The sequence below is a fragment of the Zonotrichia albicollis genome, chromosome 2 (genome assembly GCF_047830755.1).
Source record: "Zonotrichia albicollis isolate bZonAlb1 chromosome 2, bZonAlb1.hap1, whole genome shotgun sequence".
Classification (NCBI taxonomy): domain Eukaryota; kingdom Metazoa; phylum Chordata; class Aves; order Passeriformes; family Passerellidae; genus Zonotrichia; species Zonotrichia albicollis.
The window spans coordinates 18,303,035-18,324,406 of NC_133820.1; the positions used below are offsets into that span (position 1 = coordinate 18,303,035).

The 21,372-nt window shown below is 37.5% G+C and overlaps 1 protein-coding gene across 1 annotated transcript in view; it reads left to right on the forward strand.

Annotated features, from left to right (window-relative positions):
• The window catches only part of EFHC2 (EF-hand domain containing 2), a 58,142-nt gene extending 37,014 nt beyond the window's left edge, over window positions 1-21,128 (forward strand). Inside the window, exons 10-15 of the mRNA XM_074534516.1 lie at window positions 3,074-3,270; window positions 7,034-7,167; window positions 11,245-11,442; window positions 12,022-12,114; window positions 19,048-19,153; window positions 20,803-21,128. Of these exons, the coding sequence (XP_074390617.1) occupies window positions 3,074-3,270; window positions 7,034-7,167; window positions 11,245-11,442; window positions 12,022-12,114; window positions 19,048-19,153; window positions 20,803-20,898 (824 nt within the window). The 3' untranslated portion in view covers window positions 20,899-21,128. The remainder of the gene's footprint in view (window positions 1-3,073; window positions 3,271-7,033; window positions 7,168-11,244; window positions 11,443-12,021; window positions 12,115-19,047; window positions 19,154-20,802) is intronic.
• Window positions 21,129-21,372: the final 244 nt, after the last annotated feature.

Sequence of the window (21,372 nt, forward strand, 5' to 3'; positions counted from 1 at the left end):
TTCAATCCAGAGAACCTCTGATGGCATCTTTGCTTGTATCCAGCTGTATTATGAGTGCATAAATAGGGACTTCAACCCCAGCTAAAATATGAGCAATTCTCTGAGAAGTGTTTTGATAAGGTGTAGAGTACCTGCTTAGGACTTCGATGAGTATTCCCAGTTAATCCTGCTCCACTACAGCATCAAGATCTAGCACTTTTATGGCAGCAGTGTCTTCTTATCTATACTTTACTCACTTCTGGGATCCAGTGGCCTGAAACTTATGCAACTTCTTTTGTTGCAGCTAAATACACACACACACTTATGTACATATATTTAATATGTAATGCTGCTGTGAGGCTCAAGAGCAGCTCAGTTCACCACTGAATGACATGTCTGATTGGCATTTTTGATGTCCAGAGGCATAAAGGGTGCTAAAGGTACAGCTGCACTGTTAAATTGAAGAAATTCAGGGAACAGTTTGAATCTTGGACCCCAAGCATGTGTACTGCCTGTTCAGTCACTTCTAGTTCTCCTTTGAACCATTTCAACCAGACAAGGCCCCAGAGAGCCTTGAACACACAGTAATAATAGCTGTGACTCCAGATTTATCCTGCAGCACCCAGAGGAGAGTCAAACCACACACTGCAGAGCAGATGTGGTCAGCTGGTCAAGCCATCAGCAGCAGGAGTGCCAGGCCAGAGATTGCTGCCTGTCTTCCTTTTATTTTGGAATGAGAATGTGTGCTGGGATTTCATCTGGGAGTGCATTGAACACTGCTCAAATAAAACATGAATTAATAAATAGGGAAATTTGCCTACTAATAGTAACAAATGCTTCAAGGTACATATGAAAGGCCATGTGTCTGTAAGTGGACTTTTAACTTCCCTGGGTTGTTAAAATGGATGGAGTAGCTGACTTTTAGAGGTGGCAGAAAGGTGAAATGGAAGGATATGGCTAAGAGCTGGCCACTGGAGAGTTTAGTGAGAACAGCATTGAAGAAGCAATGAATGTGGTGGAGGAGGTAGAGCAGCAGTTGGAAAGAGGCCTGGGTCTGCTCAAGTTTGTTTGTTCCCACCTTCCTTTTCTTTCTACTTCTTTTCTCTCACTATCCCTCCCTCATTTTAGCCATGACTGAAGGAAAAGAGAATGAGTTTCTTCAATGTTAAGAATGATAAGGCTTTGTAAAGGTCAGGTAATAGTGGCTAAGAAAAAGGAGTAAGACATCCAAAATTACAACCTGGCCATCCCTTTTGTGCACAGGTTCAGAGGGCTGAAATTTTACCTTTTTATTTACATTAACTGGTACAAGTTGGCAAGAAATGCTTCAAATCCCAATCCTAAAGGGGAAGTAGTAAGTTGCTCTCAGTTTTCTTGCTTCAGCAACCTGAAGGTTTCAGAGAATTACTTCACTGTAATATTAGTTACACTGAAACTCTATGAAATTCACAGGGCTGGACATCTTGAAGCACTTCTTGAGATGGGGATCAAAGCCTGAGAACTTTGGCTCCCCATGAAGAAGATCACAACCCCTTTTTTACTCAGTGTAAGACCCAGCCAACAGCTGTACAAACACCTGCAAACTCTGATCTGATCTTAATGGAATAGGGTCTTTGGTGGTGGTGTTTATTTTGTGCTTTGAGCCTGGCTTTTGTAGATTTCTATCAAAACTCCTTATCAGGTTTCAGTATAAAATCTCTAAATGAGATATTTTCAGTCATTTTTCTTTATACCACTTGTAATGTATTAACCTGTAACATTTAAAAAACCATTATGGGACAGAAGTGGGTTTCCAATATAAGTGCACAATTGCAGGGAAATAGAGAGGCAAGAGTGAATTTCCAATCTTACAGAGACCTATTAAATATTAAAAACAGTTGCCAGGATTATATAACCTAAAAATTTCTTATTTGTTTTTATAGCTGGGTGAAAAGGAATGTGTTAACATTAGAGTCACATTAATGATTTGAATTGTTTTTTGACTCAAGCAAGATCTGATGATTACCATAGTGGAGAGTTTGTCTTTTATGGTGCTAATAAAGCAATTAAGACAGACATCTGCTCCAAACTGTGTTTTAATAAGTAGTTTGGGTTTCACACTAATTTATAATTTTGACTATAAAAGGCATTTGATTACACTGTTCATCAGCCTTTTACTGGGCTTGCATCAGTACCTGGTATTAAGGCATCATTAAATGTTACTAAAGGAAGATTTTTGGCTTTTGGAAGCTGAAATATCAACAGGAAGCAAACCCCAGAGTTGTTGTAGGGCACATATCCCAGTGAAACTAAACATGTGACATAAGGTTTTCCAGAAAGCTTAGTACATGCAAAGCAGTTCCTGTGGTACACCAGAAGTTAATACAGGAAAGAGAAAGGTTTCTTTCAGCATCTTACTCACCCTTGAGCACCTTGTGCAGTTTCTAGTGACACAAATAAAATTATTATACTGTGAAAAGGAACTATGTGACATCCCCACCTGACAAAGCAAAGAGCAGATCACAGGTAAATTGCATTGGCAGACCAATGTGTGGAAGACAGGATCATGTCACTCCTACATCTTTAAAACATTTCAAAAGCCCTTTAAAGGAAGTTAGAATTAAGATACATTAGAATTCACAATCTTTGTAGGACAGGGCTCTCTTAAGTTGTGATTTTTATTTTCCTTTTTCTGCTTTTAACAGTTTAAGGATAATTGCCTGCATCTTAGTGTTTGGAATGTAGGTTTCTCAAGGGCCAGTTCCAAGGCTGGTGACAAGGTTGTGGGAACAGTTTGAAGAGGCACATTTCTGTCCTGTTTTAAAGAAAAGCAAAGCAGGGAAGGTGTTTGGCAGGCATTCAAATGAGACATGTCACAGAATGTGCACAATGTCACTGTTGCTGTGGACACTGGCAGAGACAGTCCTTTTAGCAGTGAGAGGGAGGGGAAGAGAGTGTTCTGACACAGGAAACTGGAGCACAAAATGTGGTATTTAAATACAAATAATCTAGTTTGGGGTGTCTTTTTGCTGATGGCTTGCAGGTTTTCTGTGTGTGTGTGGTTTTTTTTCCCAAGTAAAGCCATAATTAATTATTTTTAATTCTATTCCCATAGGGATAGCTGGTGGGAAGTTCCTGGAAAGAAGTCGCATTAAGAAGCCTGGGCAGGAACTCTTTAAGAGTGAGCCATCTGAATACTACCAGGCTCAGGATCTGTTTGTTGGAGCCAGACTTTGTTTCCATGGTCACAACTTTCTTTTGGTGGATGCTGATGAATACACGTTCAACTACATGGAGAAGAATGCAAATGAGGTGAAGCAGGCTCTTGTTAATTTCTGTTATCTCTCAGGACTGTGGTTTATCCATTTGTTTTTCAGAATTATTTATCCTGTTTCCTCCCCCAAGGCTCACAGCCCAGTGCTCTCTGTCTAGCAATGGATTTAGGGGATGGCAGCTAGGAGTGCATGCAAGTCTGGCCACTCTTTACTGTCCTTTTCCTTTTCCTTTTCCTTTTCCTTTTCCTTTTCCTTTTCCTTTTCCTTTTCCTTTTCCTTTTCCTTTTCCTTTTCCTTTTCCTTTTCCTTCTCCTTCTCCTTCTCCTTCTCCTTCTCCTTCTCCTTCTCCTTCTCCTTCTCCTTCTCCTTCTCCTTCTCCTTCTCCTTCTCCTTCTCCTTCTCCTTCTCCTTCTCCTTCTCCTGAACCCACTCAGTCTGCATTAGGGTTTGTGACAAGGGATATCCCTGCCTATTCCTTCTTGAGGCTCGTCATGAACCTCTTGTCCCTGAGTTGATCTAACTCTTGCTGAACCTACAGATACTGTCAGCTTCCACAGCTTTCTGTGGCAGTAGGTTGAAAAGCTCGCTGCCTGCTATGAAAAACAAATATCTGAAAAAAGAAGTATCTTTTATCTGTTTATAACCAGCCTCCCACTAGTTTCAAGGCCAGTTATACTGTTCTGAGATTTGAGGAAGATCCCATTCATCTTCTGTACCACCTTTATAATTTTGTAAATCTAAGACATTCTTCCCCCTCAGCCTATTCCTGTGCAAGTTAGAGTCTCACCTTTTTTAGTCTGTCCTTGCAAAGTAACTGTGAGATGTGGAGACTGGAACAGTGTTCAGTACTCAAGATGTGGACACATCCAATTTAGTCTTACTGATGAGGCTATTTTATGTCCTAATTTGATTTTTTGGGTTCATACACATTTTTCTACCAAAACCTTGTAATATTAAAAATTCATATCCCATTCAGGAATTCAAGCTTACAGTGTCTTTTCTTGTTGCCTTCAGACGGGAGAGCAATAAATTGGGAGCTGGGGTGCCTCTGCTGCTTTATACTTTAATAGAATGGTGAAATTTGTTGTAAATTAATGTAGATTTGTAAGTTAATGTGGATTAGCACCATCTGCCTTCCCTGAAACAATGAGGAAGAGCTGCAAAATGCTTGTGGATGTAAAATGCTAAGACTGCTAAAAGCTTAAAGCAGTAATATACAAAGCTGAAACCTCAAAAATGCAATCCAGTGTGTTTCCTTCCTGCTGAATGGTTTCTCCTCCTGGTAGAATCAAAACCAAACTCTTTCTCCAAAATTCAGAGCTCATCTTTAGGTTGTAAATGTTCTTTGGAATGTTGTTTGCATTGATTGTCCTGGATCAAATGGATGAGACTTTATTTCTCCAGACTGAGTGATTATATAATATCAAAATAAAATCTGCAAAATGCGAAGAGGCAACATTGAAAATATGTCCTTAAAGCGAATTTTGAAAGACAGTGAACCTTTGAAAGGTTCTTTGCACAATTAAGGTTTTAATGAGGCTGGTAGGAAAAAAAAGGTTGATTCTCCCAGAGGTAGGTGCTTCACTGATATCCTTTGACTAAAGCTCCAGAAATTTGTCTCAGTTCATCAGGGGATCACATACTCAAATCACATCAACTTCAGCAATTACCAGAGAAGATCAGAGCTGGAAGATTGTTTGGAAAAAGGGGAAACAATATAAATATGGCTGTTTTTTAGTTGTTTCTAAAATTAGAAAACAAATAATTTTCCTTCTGAATAGATAAGAGATTTCCTTCCAGCAGAACATATCAGTATGTTTTCTAAAACTGGTAAAAGAAATCGGTATGTAATGTTTTTTCATGGAAATTTTCATGGAAATTTTGACCACAGTTCTATAGGCATATGCTGATTTAGATGAAATTTTGATTGGTAATCATAGTGCAGGTGAATATTGAAAATTTGTTTGAAACCATCTGAGATGAAACCATTGAGATAGTTGGAAAGCTTTAGTTTTCTTTTTCAAAATTATACTTATTGTATTGTCTGTGTGTTAAAGGGAGAGAAAAATCACAGAGTCTTTTCATTTTGATTGCTACCTATACCGAAAGTAACTTCAAGGACTTAGTTTAAAACTTTTCAGCACTTCTGGTTTACATTTCAATTTGAGGGAAAAAAATATTTATTTAGAAAGTGTAGATTTGCTTGCAAAACAGAACAGGTATGTTGTGCACAGTCCTACTGGTATTATTCAGATTTGGGGAGGACTCTTTCAAACAAGGCATCACTGGAAGGGAATTCAGTATCTCTGAACTGTATCAATTGTTCTAACTTTGCTGTGTGCTGCAACACAAACACAGAAAGGGATTTAACTTCCATTGAATTCAGCATAATCACCTCTGAGTTAAGCAAGGCAGCCAAACCAAACTAGACTGTGACTAGAAACATGTCAGGAGTTACATGAGAAGGGGGAAAGCTGGTGAAATTATTGCCATGCTGCTTGGACACTCAATGCCTGTAAAGGTGTTTGGAATATGTAGTTTAGGAAAAAAAAAAGTAAAAATAGCTGTTTTGATAATGTAGAGAAAACAGGCTCTTAAATATTCAGAACACTTTGTCCATCCCGAATCACTCTGTGCTCTGAACCCTTCTGCTCAGTCTTTTCTCCCTGTTCCTTGCCTGAGCAGCAGAAGGCTCTGTGCTCATGTCCCAAACAGAAACATCTTGGAGAGGGGCCTGGAAAAGCTGCTGCCTCTAAAACTCTTTGATTGCTGGTCCAGCTGCTCCAAGCCACTGCCTTGCAGGGCATTGCCTGCCAGGGCTGCACCTGGGCTTTTGGCAGAGGCAGAAATTGTCTTCTCCAATTCTGAGAAAAACCTGCAAGAGCTGATGTATTGATTAAACTTGGATCAATTTGTATTGCTCTGGCAGTGCCACAGGGACTTTAAATACCCCTTTCTAGAGCATTTTGAACTGTTACAAAGTGTAGACACACTTCAGCACATTTGGGGCTGAGGCCTGATTTTTATGTCCTGGTCCTTAATAGTAGTCATACCAAATTTCGAATGATTGTTGTTGGAAGAAATGGGAGAAAAGTGTTTTCAGGCAGTTCATTGTGCTTTTTAAGCTAGATAGAGCATGACAGATATAAAGACATAGCAAATAATCATACTTGAAGTCACCCCAAATTTAATTACTAAATGCTTCTATGTTTTATATTAAAAATGGGTATAGCAAATAAATCTTTGGTAGAGCACTAACACAATCTGAATATAGATTGAAAGCCTTAGTGCTTCAGTTCTGTTTAATCTGAGTTCATATTTATTTTAATGGTCTATTTAGGAAGAAATATACATGTAAGTGTTTTTATGAAATTGGTAAAATTGGTTCCTAAAAATTTTCCAATGTGCGATTTCTGAGTATGTAAGACAATGTAGTCCAAAATGAATGAGAATATTTGTTGGACCTTTCTGGAGCCACTGGTGAAAAACTAGCTTTAACATGGTGAAATTTATGACTTGAGAATTCAGTGAGGTGCACCAACATAAAATGAGGACCAACTTATTAGGACTGTACTTTAAATGTTTCTACTTCTGCTTTAAAAATGCAATGTTTCAAACAAAAGTGGTTTATTTTATGCTGGTGCACGTAACTTTCTGAGAATGCATGATCTGATGATTTTTGTTTAATGGTTTATATTCTTGATAGTCTTACTGAGATTCCCATGGGCCCATTTCTCCAGCCTGGATGGCATCCTGTCCTTCAGGTCTATATAATGCACGTCTTACTTTCTGTTTTTAAGTTCCCCATGGCTGATATTTGTGCTGTCTTCAACAAACTGAAGAGCATGACTGAATCTCATGGCAAAGAAATCAGAAAGGCATTTGCTGTTACTGACCCTGAGCATACCAATGTGATTGGGTATGACACTTTCAGGTAAGACAGTGGGTTTGGGGTTTTAAGATTTAATAAAGGCACATTCCCCCAAAATGTATAAAGCATGACTGGGTTTTGATGCTTTCTGCCCAGTAGCTGAGAAATGGCATAGATTTGTTTTGCATTTACTTGGAGATTATGTGTAAAAAAGAAAGTAAATCCATGTTCCAGAAAAAAAAAGTGATAGTTTCAAGTAAGCTGAAAAGCACAAGAGAAATCTGTCTGCTTTTTATGGAGCTGACACAATGTTGTGAAGAAGGGCACAAGTCAGCAGTAATATAGATGCTGAAAGGTAAAGAAAAATCCATCCTGAGAGTCAAACAGTGGTTTTGAAATTCAAGTAGGAAAGTTCAAATTGCCTCCTGAAAATGGTGTTTGGGTTTTGAACCACTGGTAAAGAAGACAGTCTTTACAGAACTAAGGTGTATTGAAATTATAGAAGGCAGTGCTAAGCATGTTTCAAAAAGATTGGAAAGCAGTAGTGAGAACCATAATTAATACATGGGTATTAATTTAGGCATAAATAAAGGGAGAAGAAATCTGGATTCTGGCAATGATCCAGACATGGCAATGGGCAGATGTAGAGATACTTGAAAGAGGAAAAAATGTTCAAATACAAACTGATTTCAGTTTATCCCACAGCCAGAATAGTTGAGTGTATGAACTGTGGTGGGCACAGTACTGGTTAATGATGTGAAACAGAGGAGAAAACTTTGCTTAGAAGCATTTGGTTTTCACAGGAGTAATACACTGTATTTAGGAACTGTCATAATAACTAAGGCATGTAAGTAGATGAATATTGCATGGAATGTCATCTCCATAGGAATGCTAACCAAGGCAGGAATTGCTTCTGAAATATCTCAGAAGAGAAATAGATCAGCAGAAGGTTCTTTCAGCAATTCAAAGTGAAAGTAGTGAGAAATTAAAACAAGCTGGTATTCAGAAATGAAAAATAAGTGATTTAAATGTAGGATTTAAGCTAAAAGAGGCCACAGTTTTTGGCAGCTTTTGGTCAAAATATTTCTGAACTCAGATATTTTCCTCAGCAGAAGTGAGATTTTGAATTGCTAATTGTATTAAGAGGGAAGATGTTATTACTTGAATAAGAAGAGAGAAAATTGCAAGTTCATGTTTAATGGGAGAAAGTTCTGGCACCTGGAAAAGGTTTTTAATTTATGTACAAGGTAACTATTTAAAAATAAAGAAAATAGTGTTTTAGTTCAAATTATGGAATAATCACCTGCAAAACTTTGTGCATGCACTAAGAGCAACTCAAAGGTTTGGAACATTTGTATGATAGAATCAGGGGAGCAAACTTTTAGAAGAGATGATTGTGCTTTTAAATGGCAGACAAAGGTTTTTATTTTATCCAGAAGAGTCTGAGTTGGGTGTAAATTTAATCGTGGACATAATCTGTGCAGCTGTGAACAGCTCAGTGGTTTAATTTAGGGTGGTGCTATTCTGTGACATGGAGAGAGATATGTGGAATGGAGGGACTTGGTTTCAGCCACAAAAAATGCAGGAGCCTTCTCCATGAGCAGGAAACCTGGGGAACCCAAATAATCAGGGTTTTCTGGGCCTCAGTGCTCATCTGGGCCAGTCCCAACACCCTTTAAGGGTCCCCATCCCTCCTATGGGGGAAGGCCTTGGTCTAACAGGGGATGTTCACACTGCCAGAGGAAGAATTGGCCTCTAAGAATTTGCCTTTGAACATTTGTGCTCTACAGTGACAGTAGGTTTTGTTTCTGTTAGTTTGTATTACATCCAGTAATCTAAAGGTTCTCATTATTATCTGCGAATTTTATTTTAGAAAGAAAGAAGCATTTTTAATGACAAAAACAAGAGCACTTCTTTACATCTATGAAAATTCCAAGATACTTCTATGTGAATTGAATATTTTTTCTTTCAGTTTCTTATTGTGTACATCTCTGTTTATTTTCAATTTACCATGACATTTGATTACTATAACTAACAACAAATGATTATTTTTAGCGCAGACAATTATCTGTGTGACAGCTTCAATGATAATCCTCTTTCCTTATCTTAAATACAGCTGAGGTTTTACTCAGCTCTGAATTTGACTGTTCAGATTTCTTACTTTCTACCTATGTAATTTTATATAATCTGCATGTAAAACTACATTTTATAAGTATGATGTAGTGAAGAAAATTGTGATTATACGATTTACTTTAACTGCTTTCAGAACCCAAATCTTCACTACTTCATCCAGGAAATCAATGTGTAATGTACACTGAAGCTATCCCCTAAGCTATCATTAGAACTATTGAAATCTTTGTTAAAAAGAGAATTAAAAAAAAATTAAAACTTAGATGTTTGTGCATCACACAGCCCTATCCGGGCTGCTTTTTCTCCTATGCTACTGGCAAGACTGTTTGCTGTTAGAGACAAAGGACCATGTGGGTCTAACAAAGATGCCTATCTTCAATTCAGCTTGAGAAGCAGCTCTCTTGAGCAGTTAATTATGACTTCTTTCTGTAATAAATTCAGATTTCAATCTGTCCTATTCTTCTAGAACAAAAAATTAAGTAAAACAAGAGATAGCTAAGCTGTGGGAACAATTATTGGAGCTTGTTTTTTTTTGGTCAGGGAGAGTTTAGATGTCATTCTGTTTGTGAGCCTTGGGTCTTACTCATTAGTTCCTCACAATCCCTAAAAATATTCCTTAATTCCCAAGTGAAATAATTTTATCTGTGGCTTTTAGTGATTTGATTGTCACTGACTGGATTGAGAAAATAAAAGACTTTTAAAATCCTGACAGTGGAAAATTCTGTGCCATGGATGGAAATGCAGTCTGTGGAAATGGCTGATGTTATCTACAGCCCCCAGCTCTGCCAGCCCAAGCACTGCAGTGCCAGGCTTATCAGCAGCATTGTTCTCTCTGTGTGTGCAGTGGTGTTTATTGCAGGCTGCTGGAAGGAGGCTCCAGCTTTGGCTGGATCTCTGAATGCTGCTGCAATATAAATAATAATATCCAGTAAGTGGAAAAATAATACTGACAAGATAATGATAATATGAGTAGATGGAGATGGACCAGGTCTTGGCCATTAAGTTTGTGTAACCTCAAATAAAGTTTGCTACTGTCAACAGCTTGTCACTTCCTTGTATTTATTTCCTGCCACTGCAAATAAAAGATAATTCTGATTCATTTAATATGGACAAAGAAGTAGTTGAATCTAAGTAGACACTCTACAGTATTTAACCTTTCTTTAATAGTTGTGTAAGTGCAATCTGATTATATGAAATGATTCTTTCCTTTGAACAGGACCACACAAGCCTCTGAGAGGAAGCAAGTGAAGAACTATGTTTCTTGTTAAAAGTTTGCAAATTTGGAAGGGTCCTAAATTTCTGTGCTTTCAGTTCACATGTGGATGTTAAAGAGATCCCTCATCAGATTAATTCAACAATTCAAGTATTCTCCAGGCAGCCATTTAGCTCTTGTGTCAGAACTTTGTGCATCACTACTAATTTCTTCCATTTGTTTTCAAGGATTGGAGTTTAATCACAGTGATTCAGTGTCCTCATGGGTATCACAAGGTACAGCACTAATTGCACCAGCAATTACAGTGAAGTTTATTCTTAGTGCAGTTTATCCAGAAGTATTATATATAATTAATCTAATTTTGACTGAAACACATGGGCCTCTGCTGATGCTTGCTTGTTAAAAAGCCTGGTTGAATGTGAGTGCACCAGAGGCAGATGTTTGGGATCATAGAGCCAATGCAGTTACAGTAATCCAGATTTGACACTGAGGGAGCTGACACTGTCCCATCAGATGGATCTCAGGAAAATTTCTTCTAGAAGAAGAAATTTCTTCTTTTTTTCTTCAAATCTGCTGGGCTGATTTGTCTGAGCAGCACACACAGGCCTGGGAGAGCACATCCCAGGCTCATCCTTGCATGGGATCTCATTTTTCACTTACAGCATCCAAGTGTTTCATGTATTTTTGTACGTATAGACGGCTACTGAGGAAATTTGGACATCCTCATCCAAAATTAATGATTATTAACTGGTTTTAACTTACTTAAAACTAATGTAAGCTGTTGTTTTTGTGCACAGAAATTGGATAGTCAGTGTTGCTGCTGGAGGATTTTCAGAACATGAAATTATGACTCTTGGGCGTCACTATGGCATCAGAGATAACAGTCAAACAGACCTGCTCCTCCTCCTTTCAATGGCTCAAGAAAAACTAAAGAAAAATGCCTCTGAAAATTTTGAACAACTGATGACAGTGTTTTTGTACAATGACCGAGAAAAGTAAGTTTCTTCTCTTTATCCCAAACTGTTATTTGAGAAGCTCTTCTTGTAAACCCTCCTACTTTCTGTTGTTGCTGAGCAAATGGTTTATTATGGCCAAAAAATATTATGTGTAATGTTAAGCTTCTCTCAGCCCTTGACAATAGACAAGAAGAGGACAGCTTATTTGTCTATTTTAAATTTTGTACATGGGCTTTTTATTGTAGATTCTGGACTGAACATTTTGTTACATCAGATACCAGCTCATGGGCAAAACACAGGACTTTAAATCAAAGAGGAGAAACAGTGATTTAAGGGGGAAAAAAGGAAAGAATGAATCTTTATGTGATTCATTTGCCCTTTTTGTTCTCTGATGTCACATAAAGAGTCACGGAGAATCACTGAGGATCTCAGTATGAGAAAGGCTACAATGTGGCCTTCAAGTTTCTCAGCTTTGCAATAGCAAAATTTCATGAAACTTTGTTGTCTTTTTCTCTATCATGATGTTCCTCACACATTTTCCTATGCACAGAAACATTCACTTGAAGTAAACCTGGAAAATACCTAATGTATATTTCTACCCCTCTTTCTTATGTGCAGGTGTGGATTGTTGCCCAATGAGACCTGCAGGACTATTTTCAAATCCTTTAAGTTGCCACTTCCTGATGATCTTCTAGAAACTTTACTGGCCAGGTAACATAAGGGCAGAGAGGGGCACCTGCATGCAAGGGTGCAAATCAATGCTAAATATCTGCTGTGGACACAAATCCTCAGAATTTGTCATTTATCTAATATGAATCGTTTAATGATGCAGATTTTGTTCCTACACACACAGACTTTCCTATTTATAGAATATTTATAATCAACTGAGATGCATCCATCTTAGCAACTTCTCTTCATTTTGCCTGGCATAGTAAATCATCTGGGATTTGGCACAATTCTACGGAATTCTTCTTTCCAGAGTCAGTTACTGATAATTATCATCTTCAATAAGATTGACTTTTTTTTTGCTTTAGTTGTTCCTGTATATAGATGTGAGGTAAAAACAATAATCTTATGAAAACACATCATGTGAGTTTCAAGGAACACACCAACATGAATAAAATGAAGTGTCTTTATCAAGTTGACAGCATCAGCAGTAAACAAAATTGGTTTGCTACTCCTGTTAATCTCACCTGAAACATATTTTATTGCCATTTTTAAAAAGGAAAAGGAGTGTTGGCATGGCTTTGGTACTTTCCCATGGCACATTTAGCTTTTTTGAGACAAATTGCTTTGCTACTGTGCTTTCCTTTATTAATGGGAAAAGAAGTGAATAGAACTATTTAGTGCATTTGTATTAGAGTTCAGAGTAAGCTATGGTGCTCTGAACACTCATGTCTTGTTGAATTTGGTTTTCCTGGCCAGATTTTCTGGTAATAGAAATTAAATGCATACTTGCTGATTTCTTCTTTCCCTTGAGGGAAGTCCTTAAATCACATGTTTTGTCTGTGCTTTCATAATGTGTTAAAAACAGGAACAGGTCTTGTCTTCTGTCATGTTTAGATGCTTTCAGGTAAATATACTTCTTGATTTCAGGAGGAGTTGCAAATTAAACACCTGGGTTTAGTAAATAATGAAAACACCCTTGTCAGGCAGAAATGTGGAATCCATTTTGATAAAGCTTCCTTGTGCTGCTGTTCATCACTTCTGACACTGAGTTACAAGCATTAGTCTTCAAAAATGTCTGAATTTTAACAGTAATCTACAAATGACATTTAGAACTCCCACCAAGCTGCCCAACACAATTGTTGAAGGACAATTGACATCCCATGTTAGACAAGGGGTTCTCACAGATTCTATTTCTTAAGGGCTGAACTTGAATAAATGCACAGCAAGGCACTGGAAGTTTTCCTTTATGTACTAACTCAGTTCTGATAACAAGCAGGCAAGCCTGACACATCCTGGGCTCTAGGGACATGTTTATTGTTTGTGAATTTATACCAGGTAAAACTTCTGTGCCCTGAACCTCTACTTTACTAAGGAGTGAGTGTAGGCAGCTAAAAAGGAAAAGCCCAGTACACTGTAATAAAAATTAGAGATAAACTTAGAACACAGGGAGGAGATCAAGGGCTGGATTTCACCCAACTTTAGCAAGGTACCCATGATAGCTGGATGAGGTTTCAGCTCCTGTAGGTTCTTTCTGTAGGTGGTGGAGGAGAGAGTTATCTCCTCAGCCAGCGTCAGAGCTGCATTTCCAAATTCCCATCCATTTTCCTTAGTTCTAAAGGGGCTGAGGCCAGCCTGTGTTACAGATTTCTGTATGAGAAAGGTAAATGAGAATGGTGTGAAGCTGGGCCTCAGAAATCAGAGTGGGAAGTGCTTCATTTGACAGAGAGCCTTGTGTAAGGCACCTCAGTTACAGCATCAGCTGCTTCAAAGGTGGCAGTTCAGGTGCTGTCACAGCACTGCAGGTAATGAGGAATTGTCACATTTTTCATCATGTGTGCACTTGGCACTGCTTGGGAAGTTTGTTGTGTTATGAGGGTGCAGAGCCAGGGAAATATTTTTTTGAACTCTATTTAATAGGACTTAATTTCTAGTAGTCTGTAAATTGAAAAGGTGAGTCATCTTAATGTAACTTAAATTTTTCCTTTCTTTCTGCTTTCTTTAAGTTTTCTTCAATACTGAAGAATCATGAAACAGGCAGGTTTATTGTTACTGAAGAGCAGTCTCATCCTGGGGACTTTGCAATTCAGTGTGGGCCAAGTTTGTCAACAGTATTCCAGCATTCTTTCCTTGTTTTTTTTTTATTTTATTTTATTTTATTTTATTTTATTTTATTTTATTTTATTTTATTTTATTTTATTTTATTTTATTTTTTATTTATGAGAAACCATGTAGTTTTGTGTCCACAGATATTTCTTTCTGAAACAAGTGGTGGTGGTGGTCCTACTCCGTGAATCTTTATTTATGAAGGAAGAAAGTGGAACAATAAAAGCTGCTGGACTGAGTCCCACAAAATCAGTATATATAGCTAATGCACTAGCTGGACCCCATTCAGCTATAAAATGATGCTGGACAATGTGATCAGATAATAGCTGAAGGCTGAAGCTCTGTGTTTATTCAGCTTTGCTATCTGAGATTAGGTGGCAAAGACTTTCTCCAGGACTTAATGACTCTATTTTTCTATTTTGAAAGGTAGTACTCTTAAAGTATTTATTATTTACATTTGGAAATTATACTGCAATGATCTGTCACTTATTACAAGCATGAGATGGGACTAGAAATTGCTGTCTAATTTTGTGGTCACCTCCAAATGACCCAGAACTTTGTTTACTGTACCCAAAGACCACTCAGTTGCCATGGAGTGAAGGGAGATTTAGCACAAAAACTGGGGTTTCATAAGACCTTTTCATATTGTCTATCTAGTGTAAATTTATATATTTAATTATGGGATGTTGAAATAGGAGGATTTAGGTACCCAACAATGTGAACATTTTTCCAATTTACCTGAGCTGGCATGTTAAAAAGCATTTGCTTTGTCCATCAGCATTTTCTCACTTACTTTTTAAATCACAGAACAATGCAGAATTAATAACATTGTATTAAAATTGCAGACAGTACACAGTTGTTTCTGCCAGAAAACTACAGTAGTCATTATAAACATGTCTTTAAATTTATGCAGGCATAATGAACAATTACAGTTTGTTTAATAAATAAATTTTGCAAAGTGCTTAAGTAATGAGTTTAGGGGGTTTTTCTGTTATTTTTATTTTCTGCAATGCTAAATTGATGCTAACAAGAACTTTAAAAGAAGCAATCTTTCCCTGGAGGATTTATAAACAGCTGGTAGCTAAGGAAGGGGAAAATTGAGAGGAGAAAGAATGGATGACAAGTTTACAAGCACTACACATTGATTATTCTGCATTAATTCAGTTGTTAATTGTAGGTCCCTAGTGTTTTAAATTATGTTTTTAAATTTCTGTTTAAAGTAGCTGAGTCTTTTTTCACCACTGCTGGTGGGAGTCTGTTTGAAAGGTGGTTTTTTTTTGAAAAGGAGAATCTCCAATCTCTCAGGTGGCAGTGCCTGATGACAGAGGGGCTCCTACATGGTGATCCCAGCTCTCCATTCACTGCCAGGCCAGGCCAGGCCACTCCTGCCTGCTCAGTCTTCCCCAGGAATGTGGCTGGGTAACAATTTTTTTACCTGATTTCCTACCTGTAATGTTTTTTTTTTTTAGGGCTGACCATTTTCTTTCAGGAAGAAACCCTCTTTTCCTGCTACAGCAAGTGTCCCGTAGCTGGAGCAGCAGTGGAAATGATCAGGAGATCTTTCTCCTGCTGCCTTCTTGTTACCTTTGGTGCCTGAGACTCCTTATGCCATTTGTGATTAAAAGGAGCTCTAAATTCATATTTTAATCTCTTAAGACAAATTATTCCTGTTACTCAGTTTGCTGAGGAGCTGATGGTGCAATTCATGGTTGTTCAAGACATGAGTATATGTATTATAAATAAATATTTTAAAAAGGAGATGGTAGCCATTATTATTTAATAGTGACTTGTTGTTCTTGCTGGTTTAAGTCCTTTAATTATGAGCAGTTTATGACAATTTAGGTGTACACCTGTGGCAATCCAGTCCCTGTAGAACTGTATTGCACAGAGAGTATCAAACAGACTGAAGAATCCCAACATTTTCTCTAAGATTACAGCAGCAGATGCTTCTGCTCTGTTGTTATCAGATTAACTTGTTAATAAATGTTTGAAATGAAGGAATTAAAAAAACTCTGCACATACATTAAACTTTCTCATAAATCTTTGGGGTATAGATTTCTTGATGGCAAAGAAAAAGTTATTAGTAAGTAATTTTTACTCACCAAAGCATCCTCAGGAATGATCATAATGTTTGACCAGATTTTTCACCTATCTGGAGTATTTAATTATGAATGTATTTTTATAAGCAGAAATGTGTGATTATTTCTGTAATGATAAAGAAAAGAAAAAGCCCTGCAAACTGTGATAGGGATGGAGCAGTGACTTTCATAGTCTAAAATCCCATGCATTGGTGAAGTAACAGGGGAAAACCTGAAGAGAAGGGTGGTATAAAGCTATCTTTGGCACATCTTCTTGATAAGACAAATCTAATTTCCTTTTCTGAAGAGCACTGTCTCAGCATTATTAACTCCAGCCTCTGAAATGTATGACATCTCTGTCCTAATAATGCACAAATTGATAACATCTCAGTCCATCTGCTCTGTGCCAAATCTCTAGTGTCTGCTTTTAGTAGATTGATACAATAAGTCACAGTAGTAAAAAGATCTAAAGAGTAGATTTTTTATTTTCTTTCTGGGTTATCCTAGAGTAGTATTTTAAGATGCTTTTTGTAGCTATTTAATTATGAAATTTAGGAATCCCATTTCCTCTGCCCATGTTAAAATACTTGGTTATAGATAATTTCAAACCCATTTTGTCATCTCAGCTCACTAGTGCTGTCACATCAAAGGACTTTTCTCCTTGTAAATGTGTGTCAAAAGCAGAAGCAATGCTTTCTTCAACAGAAAGTTTAAATAGTTACACCTTCACTTGGTCTTTGTTTAAAAATCCTGCTTATACAGCTCAGCCTCTTGGTGGTAGAATTAATCTTTTGACTTTTCACAATGAGCAAAAGGTAACTGCATGATGGTAGAAGGAAAAATCATTTGTCCTGATTGTTCTGAAATTCCAATCTGTCTGCCATTATTTTTCCAAGAGAAAAAGCTTTTTTATTTAAGCTTTTTGATTGTCTTATTACATCTCACGCAAAACTTGTCTTCCATATTGCCACCTGCAAAAAAAACCCCAAAAACCTGAAACTAAGAACCCACTGGAAGTGAGAATGGAAATTTTCTTGTGTATTGGATATATTCCCCAAAAGTAAGGTTTTGTGGAAATATTAACTTGCATGTGAGCTGTGGTGAAGAAGCAGGCTGTCATGGGAGGGTTTCTCATGGCAGTGTTTCAGACTCATTTAATTCTGGTAGCAGTAGCATTCTTTTCTGACTTTGCTTTCATCTTCAGCATAACTCACTGTACTTAACATTCCAGTTTATCTCTGCCATCTCTGTTTATGGCTTTCAGTATATTTCATTATTATCTTTCCTGCTGACTATTAAATGAAAGGTGTGGGGGGGAGGAGAAGGAAAGGATGAGTTGCAGTTTGTTGCAGTTTATTTTTGTCACCAGATCTATTTCTTCTCCAGTATTGTTTTCCAAGTTTATGCTGTAAATTCTCCCTTAAAGTGCCTTCATGCTTAATTTTTGTTAGAACCCTCTGTAGTGATTGAAGGGTTTTGAGGCCTGTGTTTTGTGCACTGGTATTTCATCAAGGACAAGGCAAAATGATTTTTAGCAACACTTGTTTCCTGTGCAGTGGTTTTTGTCTCACCAGATAACAGGGCAGAATTGTTTGGCCTAGTGTCTCCCACCAGGTAAGAGATTCTGAGCCTTGCTGGGTGTCTGTGTTTCTCCAGGGACCCCAGTGAAGCACAGACACTTCCAGGCTATGTTTTTGTGCCCAAACTGGGTCCCTTTTGCAGGTGGGAGGTGTTGGGTGAGACAAGTGTCCTTCAGAAAGTTCCAGTGCTGGATTTATGGCAGAGCATTCCAGCTGCTCTTTTCAAGCCTCAGCCCAAAGGGTCTTTCAACATGTGCCTGGTGACACTGGAAGAACAGTGGTGCCCAAGAGTCACCTCAGGGCACTGCTGAACTGAGGACTTCTATTTCTGAAGCTGCTTCATCCAAATCAATGGCAGAAGGATGAAGTAACTTATAAATCTTCCCATATTTATAACTTATAAGTTATACTTATAACTTTATAACTTATAAAATTCCCATGTGGTTTATTATTGCAGGGTAAAGATTTTAGAAATCTGAGGGAGGGAAATAGCATTTCCACATGTACCTATAGACCTGTAGACCTTAGCTGGCAGCATCTATATCTTCTGGCATATATATCTGCTGGCAGTATCTATGTGCATTTAGGAGACAGCCACAACTGATAGAAATATATCTATTTATCCGTAGAATTAAAGAACAATACCATAAACCTGGTACCCAGTGATTTTAAAGTCTGGCTATTGTTTGATACATTAGTGAGCTGTTTGTCAACTGCAAATTGATCCCAAGGTGTGTGCAAACAGCATTTTTGAAGGATTACTTATTTTCAGGAGGTTGTTGTAGAAATAATAATAGAACAGAGAGCAGGTCAGTTGTGTTACAGCACAGGTTTCCTGTGTAATTCTGTTTCTTTTCTACACAAAGGAATCATATACTGATCATCCCAACTCTGTGTTTATCAAAAGCTGTGAGATCAGTGTTGGAAATGTTGGGCAGTGCTTCAAAACTAAAATGAAAATAGCTGAAATGAAGTCAAACTTGAAGAAGTTGAATTCTTCTGTAAGAGACAAGGTGTAAGAATATGGAAAAGCATGTATAATATAGGTGTTCCTGACATTTTGCACCTTTTTTTCACTCCTGCCAGTGTTTGGGAATAAAGTAGTATAAAAGTTATTATCCCAAAGGCAATGATTAGTATGCTGTAGATAACATGACATAACTTTGTTAAAAATTCCCTTTAACCTTGAGTCATCTTATGGATATTCTTCTCAGGTTTGAAGATAACCAAAAGCAGGTAGACTATAAAAAGTTTGTGCATGCACTGAACTGGAGAGAGAATCAAGTCCGTGCTTTTGTGGAGGAAAAGGAGCAACCTAAGGTAAAAAAAAGTCTCAGTATAATTTCTCCAACTTTAACATGATTGTCCTAGCCAGCACACACTACAGTATTTTTTCCTGTTTGTGTATTTGTACCTATTTTCTTTAAGTAATTAATTTTAATAGATTTAATAGGGAGGTTTAGGGTGAAGCAGAGAAGTCAAACAGGGATGAGGAGGTGCCTAGTAGATATCACATCTCTGGGACATTTTATAGAAGAAAAAAAGAGAAGGGGAAGCTGGTGTACTTATCCATGGACAATGGGCATGAGTACTGCTTCCCCCACAAATATCATTGTCACATGTCAAATGATCTGTTCATTTACTGAGGTAGACAGAAAATACTTTAAGCTCCACTGAGACATATGCAGAAAATAGTTCTGCATTTTGTATAACTCCTCAGGAACCTGTACATAGCACACCACATCTCTGGTAGGCGTGCACAGAGAGAAGAGATGGTGGATAAACTTTGTATGTCTTCAGCTTGCTGCTCAGGGTAAAAAAAAATGCAATATCAACAAACTGCAGAGACTAATCTGATCTTGCCATCTTGTGCTGAGTGGAACATTTTAAGATAGAAGGTCCATAAGGCAATTATGCTGAATTTTAAATACTTTGTAACAAATAAATCCAAAGACTTCTGCCAACACATCATTTTGCTGTTCTAGCCTGGCCAGTGTGTTGTACAGAATATGTTTGATTGTGTTCAGAGCATTTAGAAACACAGCATTCCTTTAAATTCAAGTTCACTCATGGCATAGTTTAAACCAGGCACTGTGCTCCTGACTCCTGACTCCTGCCTGCCTTACCAAGACTTTCTTCTGTAGCATCTCAGACTGTTGGTGGTGTCTAAAGAGGGCCCAGGGCTGTTGGTTTGCTCTGCTTTGGAGAGCATGGTTCTGCATGGTTGATTATTTTTGCTTTGTCTTTGTGAAGAATTTTTCTGTCTTGTACAGATAAAATCAGAACCCTCCCACATGTTTTATACAGCAGTCCTGAGAATCATGGTGTTGATTAGGCTTTGTTGAGGGAGTATTCTTTGTTTTTGCAGAAGAATTCTTGCTTATTCTTTGTTTTTACAGAAGAATTATTGCTTAAGCAATAATTAAATATTTAATATATTAAGAGAGGTAACTACAAAATGGGAAAAAAATCAGAGACAGGAAAAGTTTTAAATCTTGTTCAGCTTTAGAATTCAATTGTCATTTTGTGCATGACTTACCATGAATGAATACCAGTATTTTGAGGCTATAGTACCTGTGTTTGACAGATAAATTTCAGCAGCAGAGCTGTGCTTGTTTAGCTGGCTTTTTTTTATTATTCCTTCTCTTTATCCCATTATTTTGTATGATTTTTGGTGTTGAGACATGAATTTGAAGCATAAGCATTTTAATGAAGAAAATGTAGCATTATTTAATTTTAAAAATCTGCAAGAGGGCTAGTAATAGAAAATATTTTGAATAAAATATTTTGTAACATTCAAGAATGTGCATGTTGTAATCTTTTAAGAAGATGTCTTTATAAAGACCCAATTTTTCCACAGATTTGTCTGTGGAATTGAAGCAGCTCATTCAATCTTATGTTGACCAGCTTGTAATGATTCCTGTTTTCATTATTTCATACTAAGATATTCTCTGGGTTACTAATTTCAGAGGGAAGATATCTGGAACCAACTACCACGATCCCCTCCTGTGACTGGGATCAGATATCCTCCTCTTCTGGATGATCTCTTTGGCAAAGAAGAATAATATCATTTGTGCAAGGCACTGATTTAAGAGTGGTGCTTCAGCTCTGAAGATTACTTAGAAAGATACCAAAAAAATTTCTTGTATAATGAGAAAAAAGTAGATACAGCATTTAATTTCTCGTTCCAACAGAGATGTATACTTGTATGTTTTTGGAACTCTTTGTAAATCAACAGCACTCTGTCACACTTATACAAGCATAATTAAAGTTAGATCCTCTAATCTCTGCCTGGTTGCATGGAGAATTTGTGAGTATTGAGAAATCTTTGAGTCAAACACTGCAAAATCTGACTGACCCTGCTTTGTTCTGAGAACAAACCTTGTTGGATGACCTCTCAGAACTGAGTTTGACTGTGTTAGCACAATAATGCCATTCCATTCACGTTTCCTCCCTTGCTCTGCAGCTCTTATCTGTGGTTTTGCTCTATCCCCCTGGTGATGCTCAAGTGCTGTTCATGTCAAAGTTGGTTATTTTGT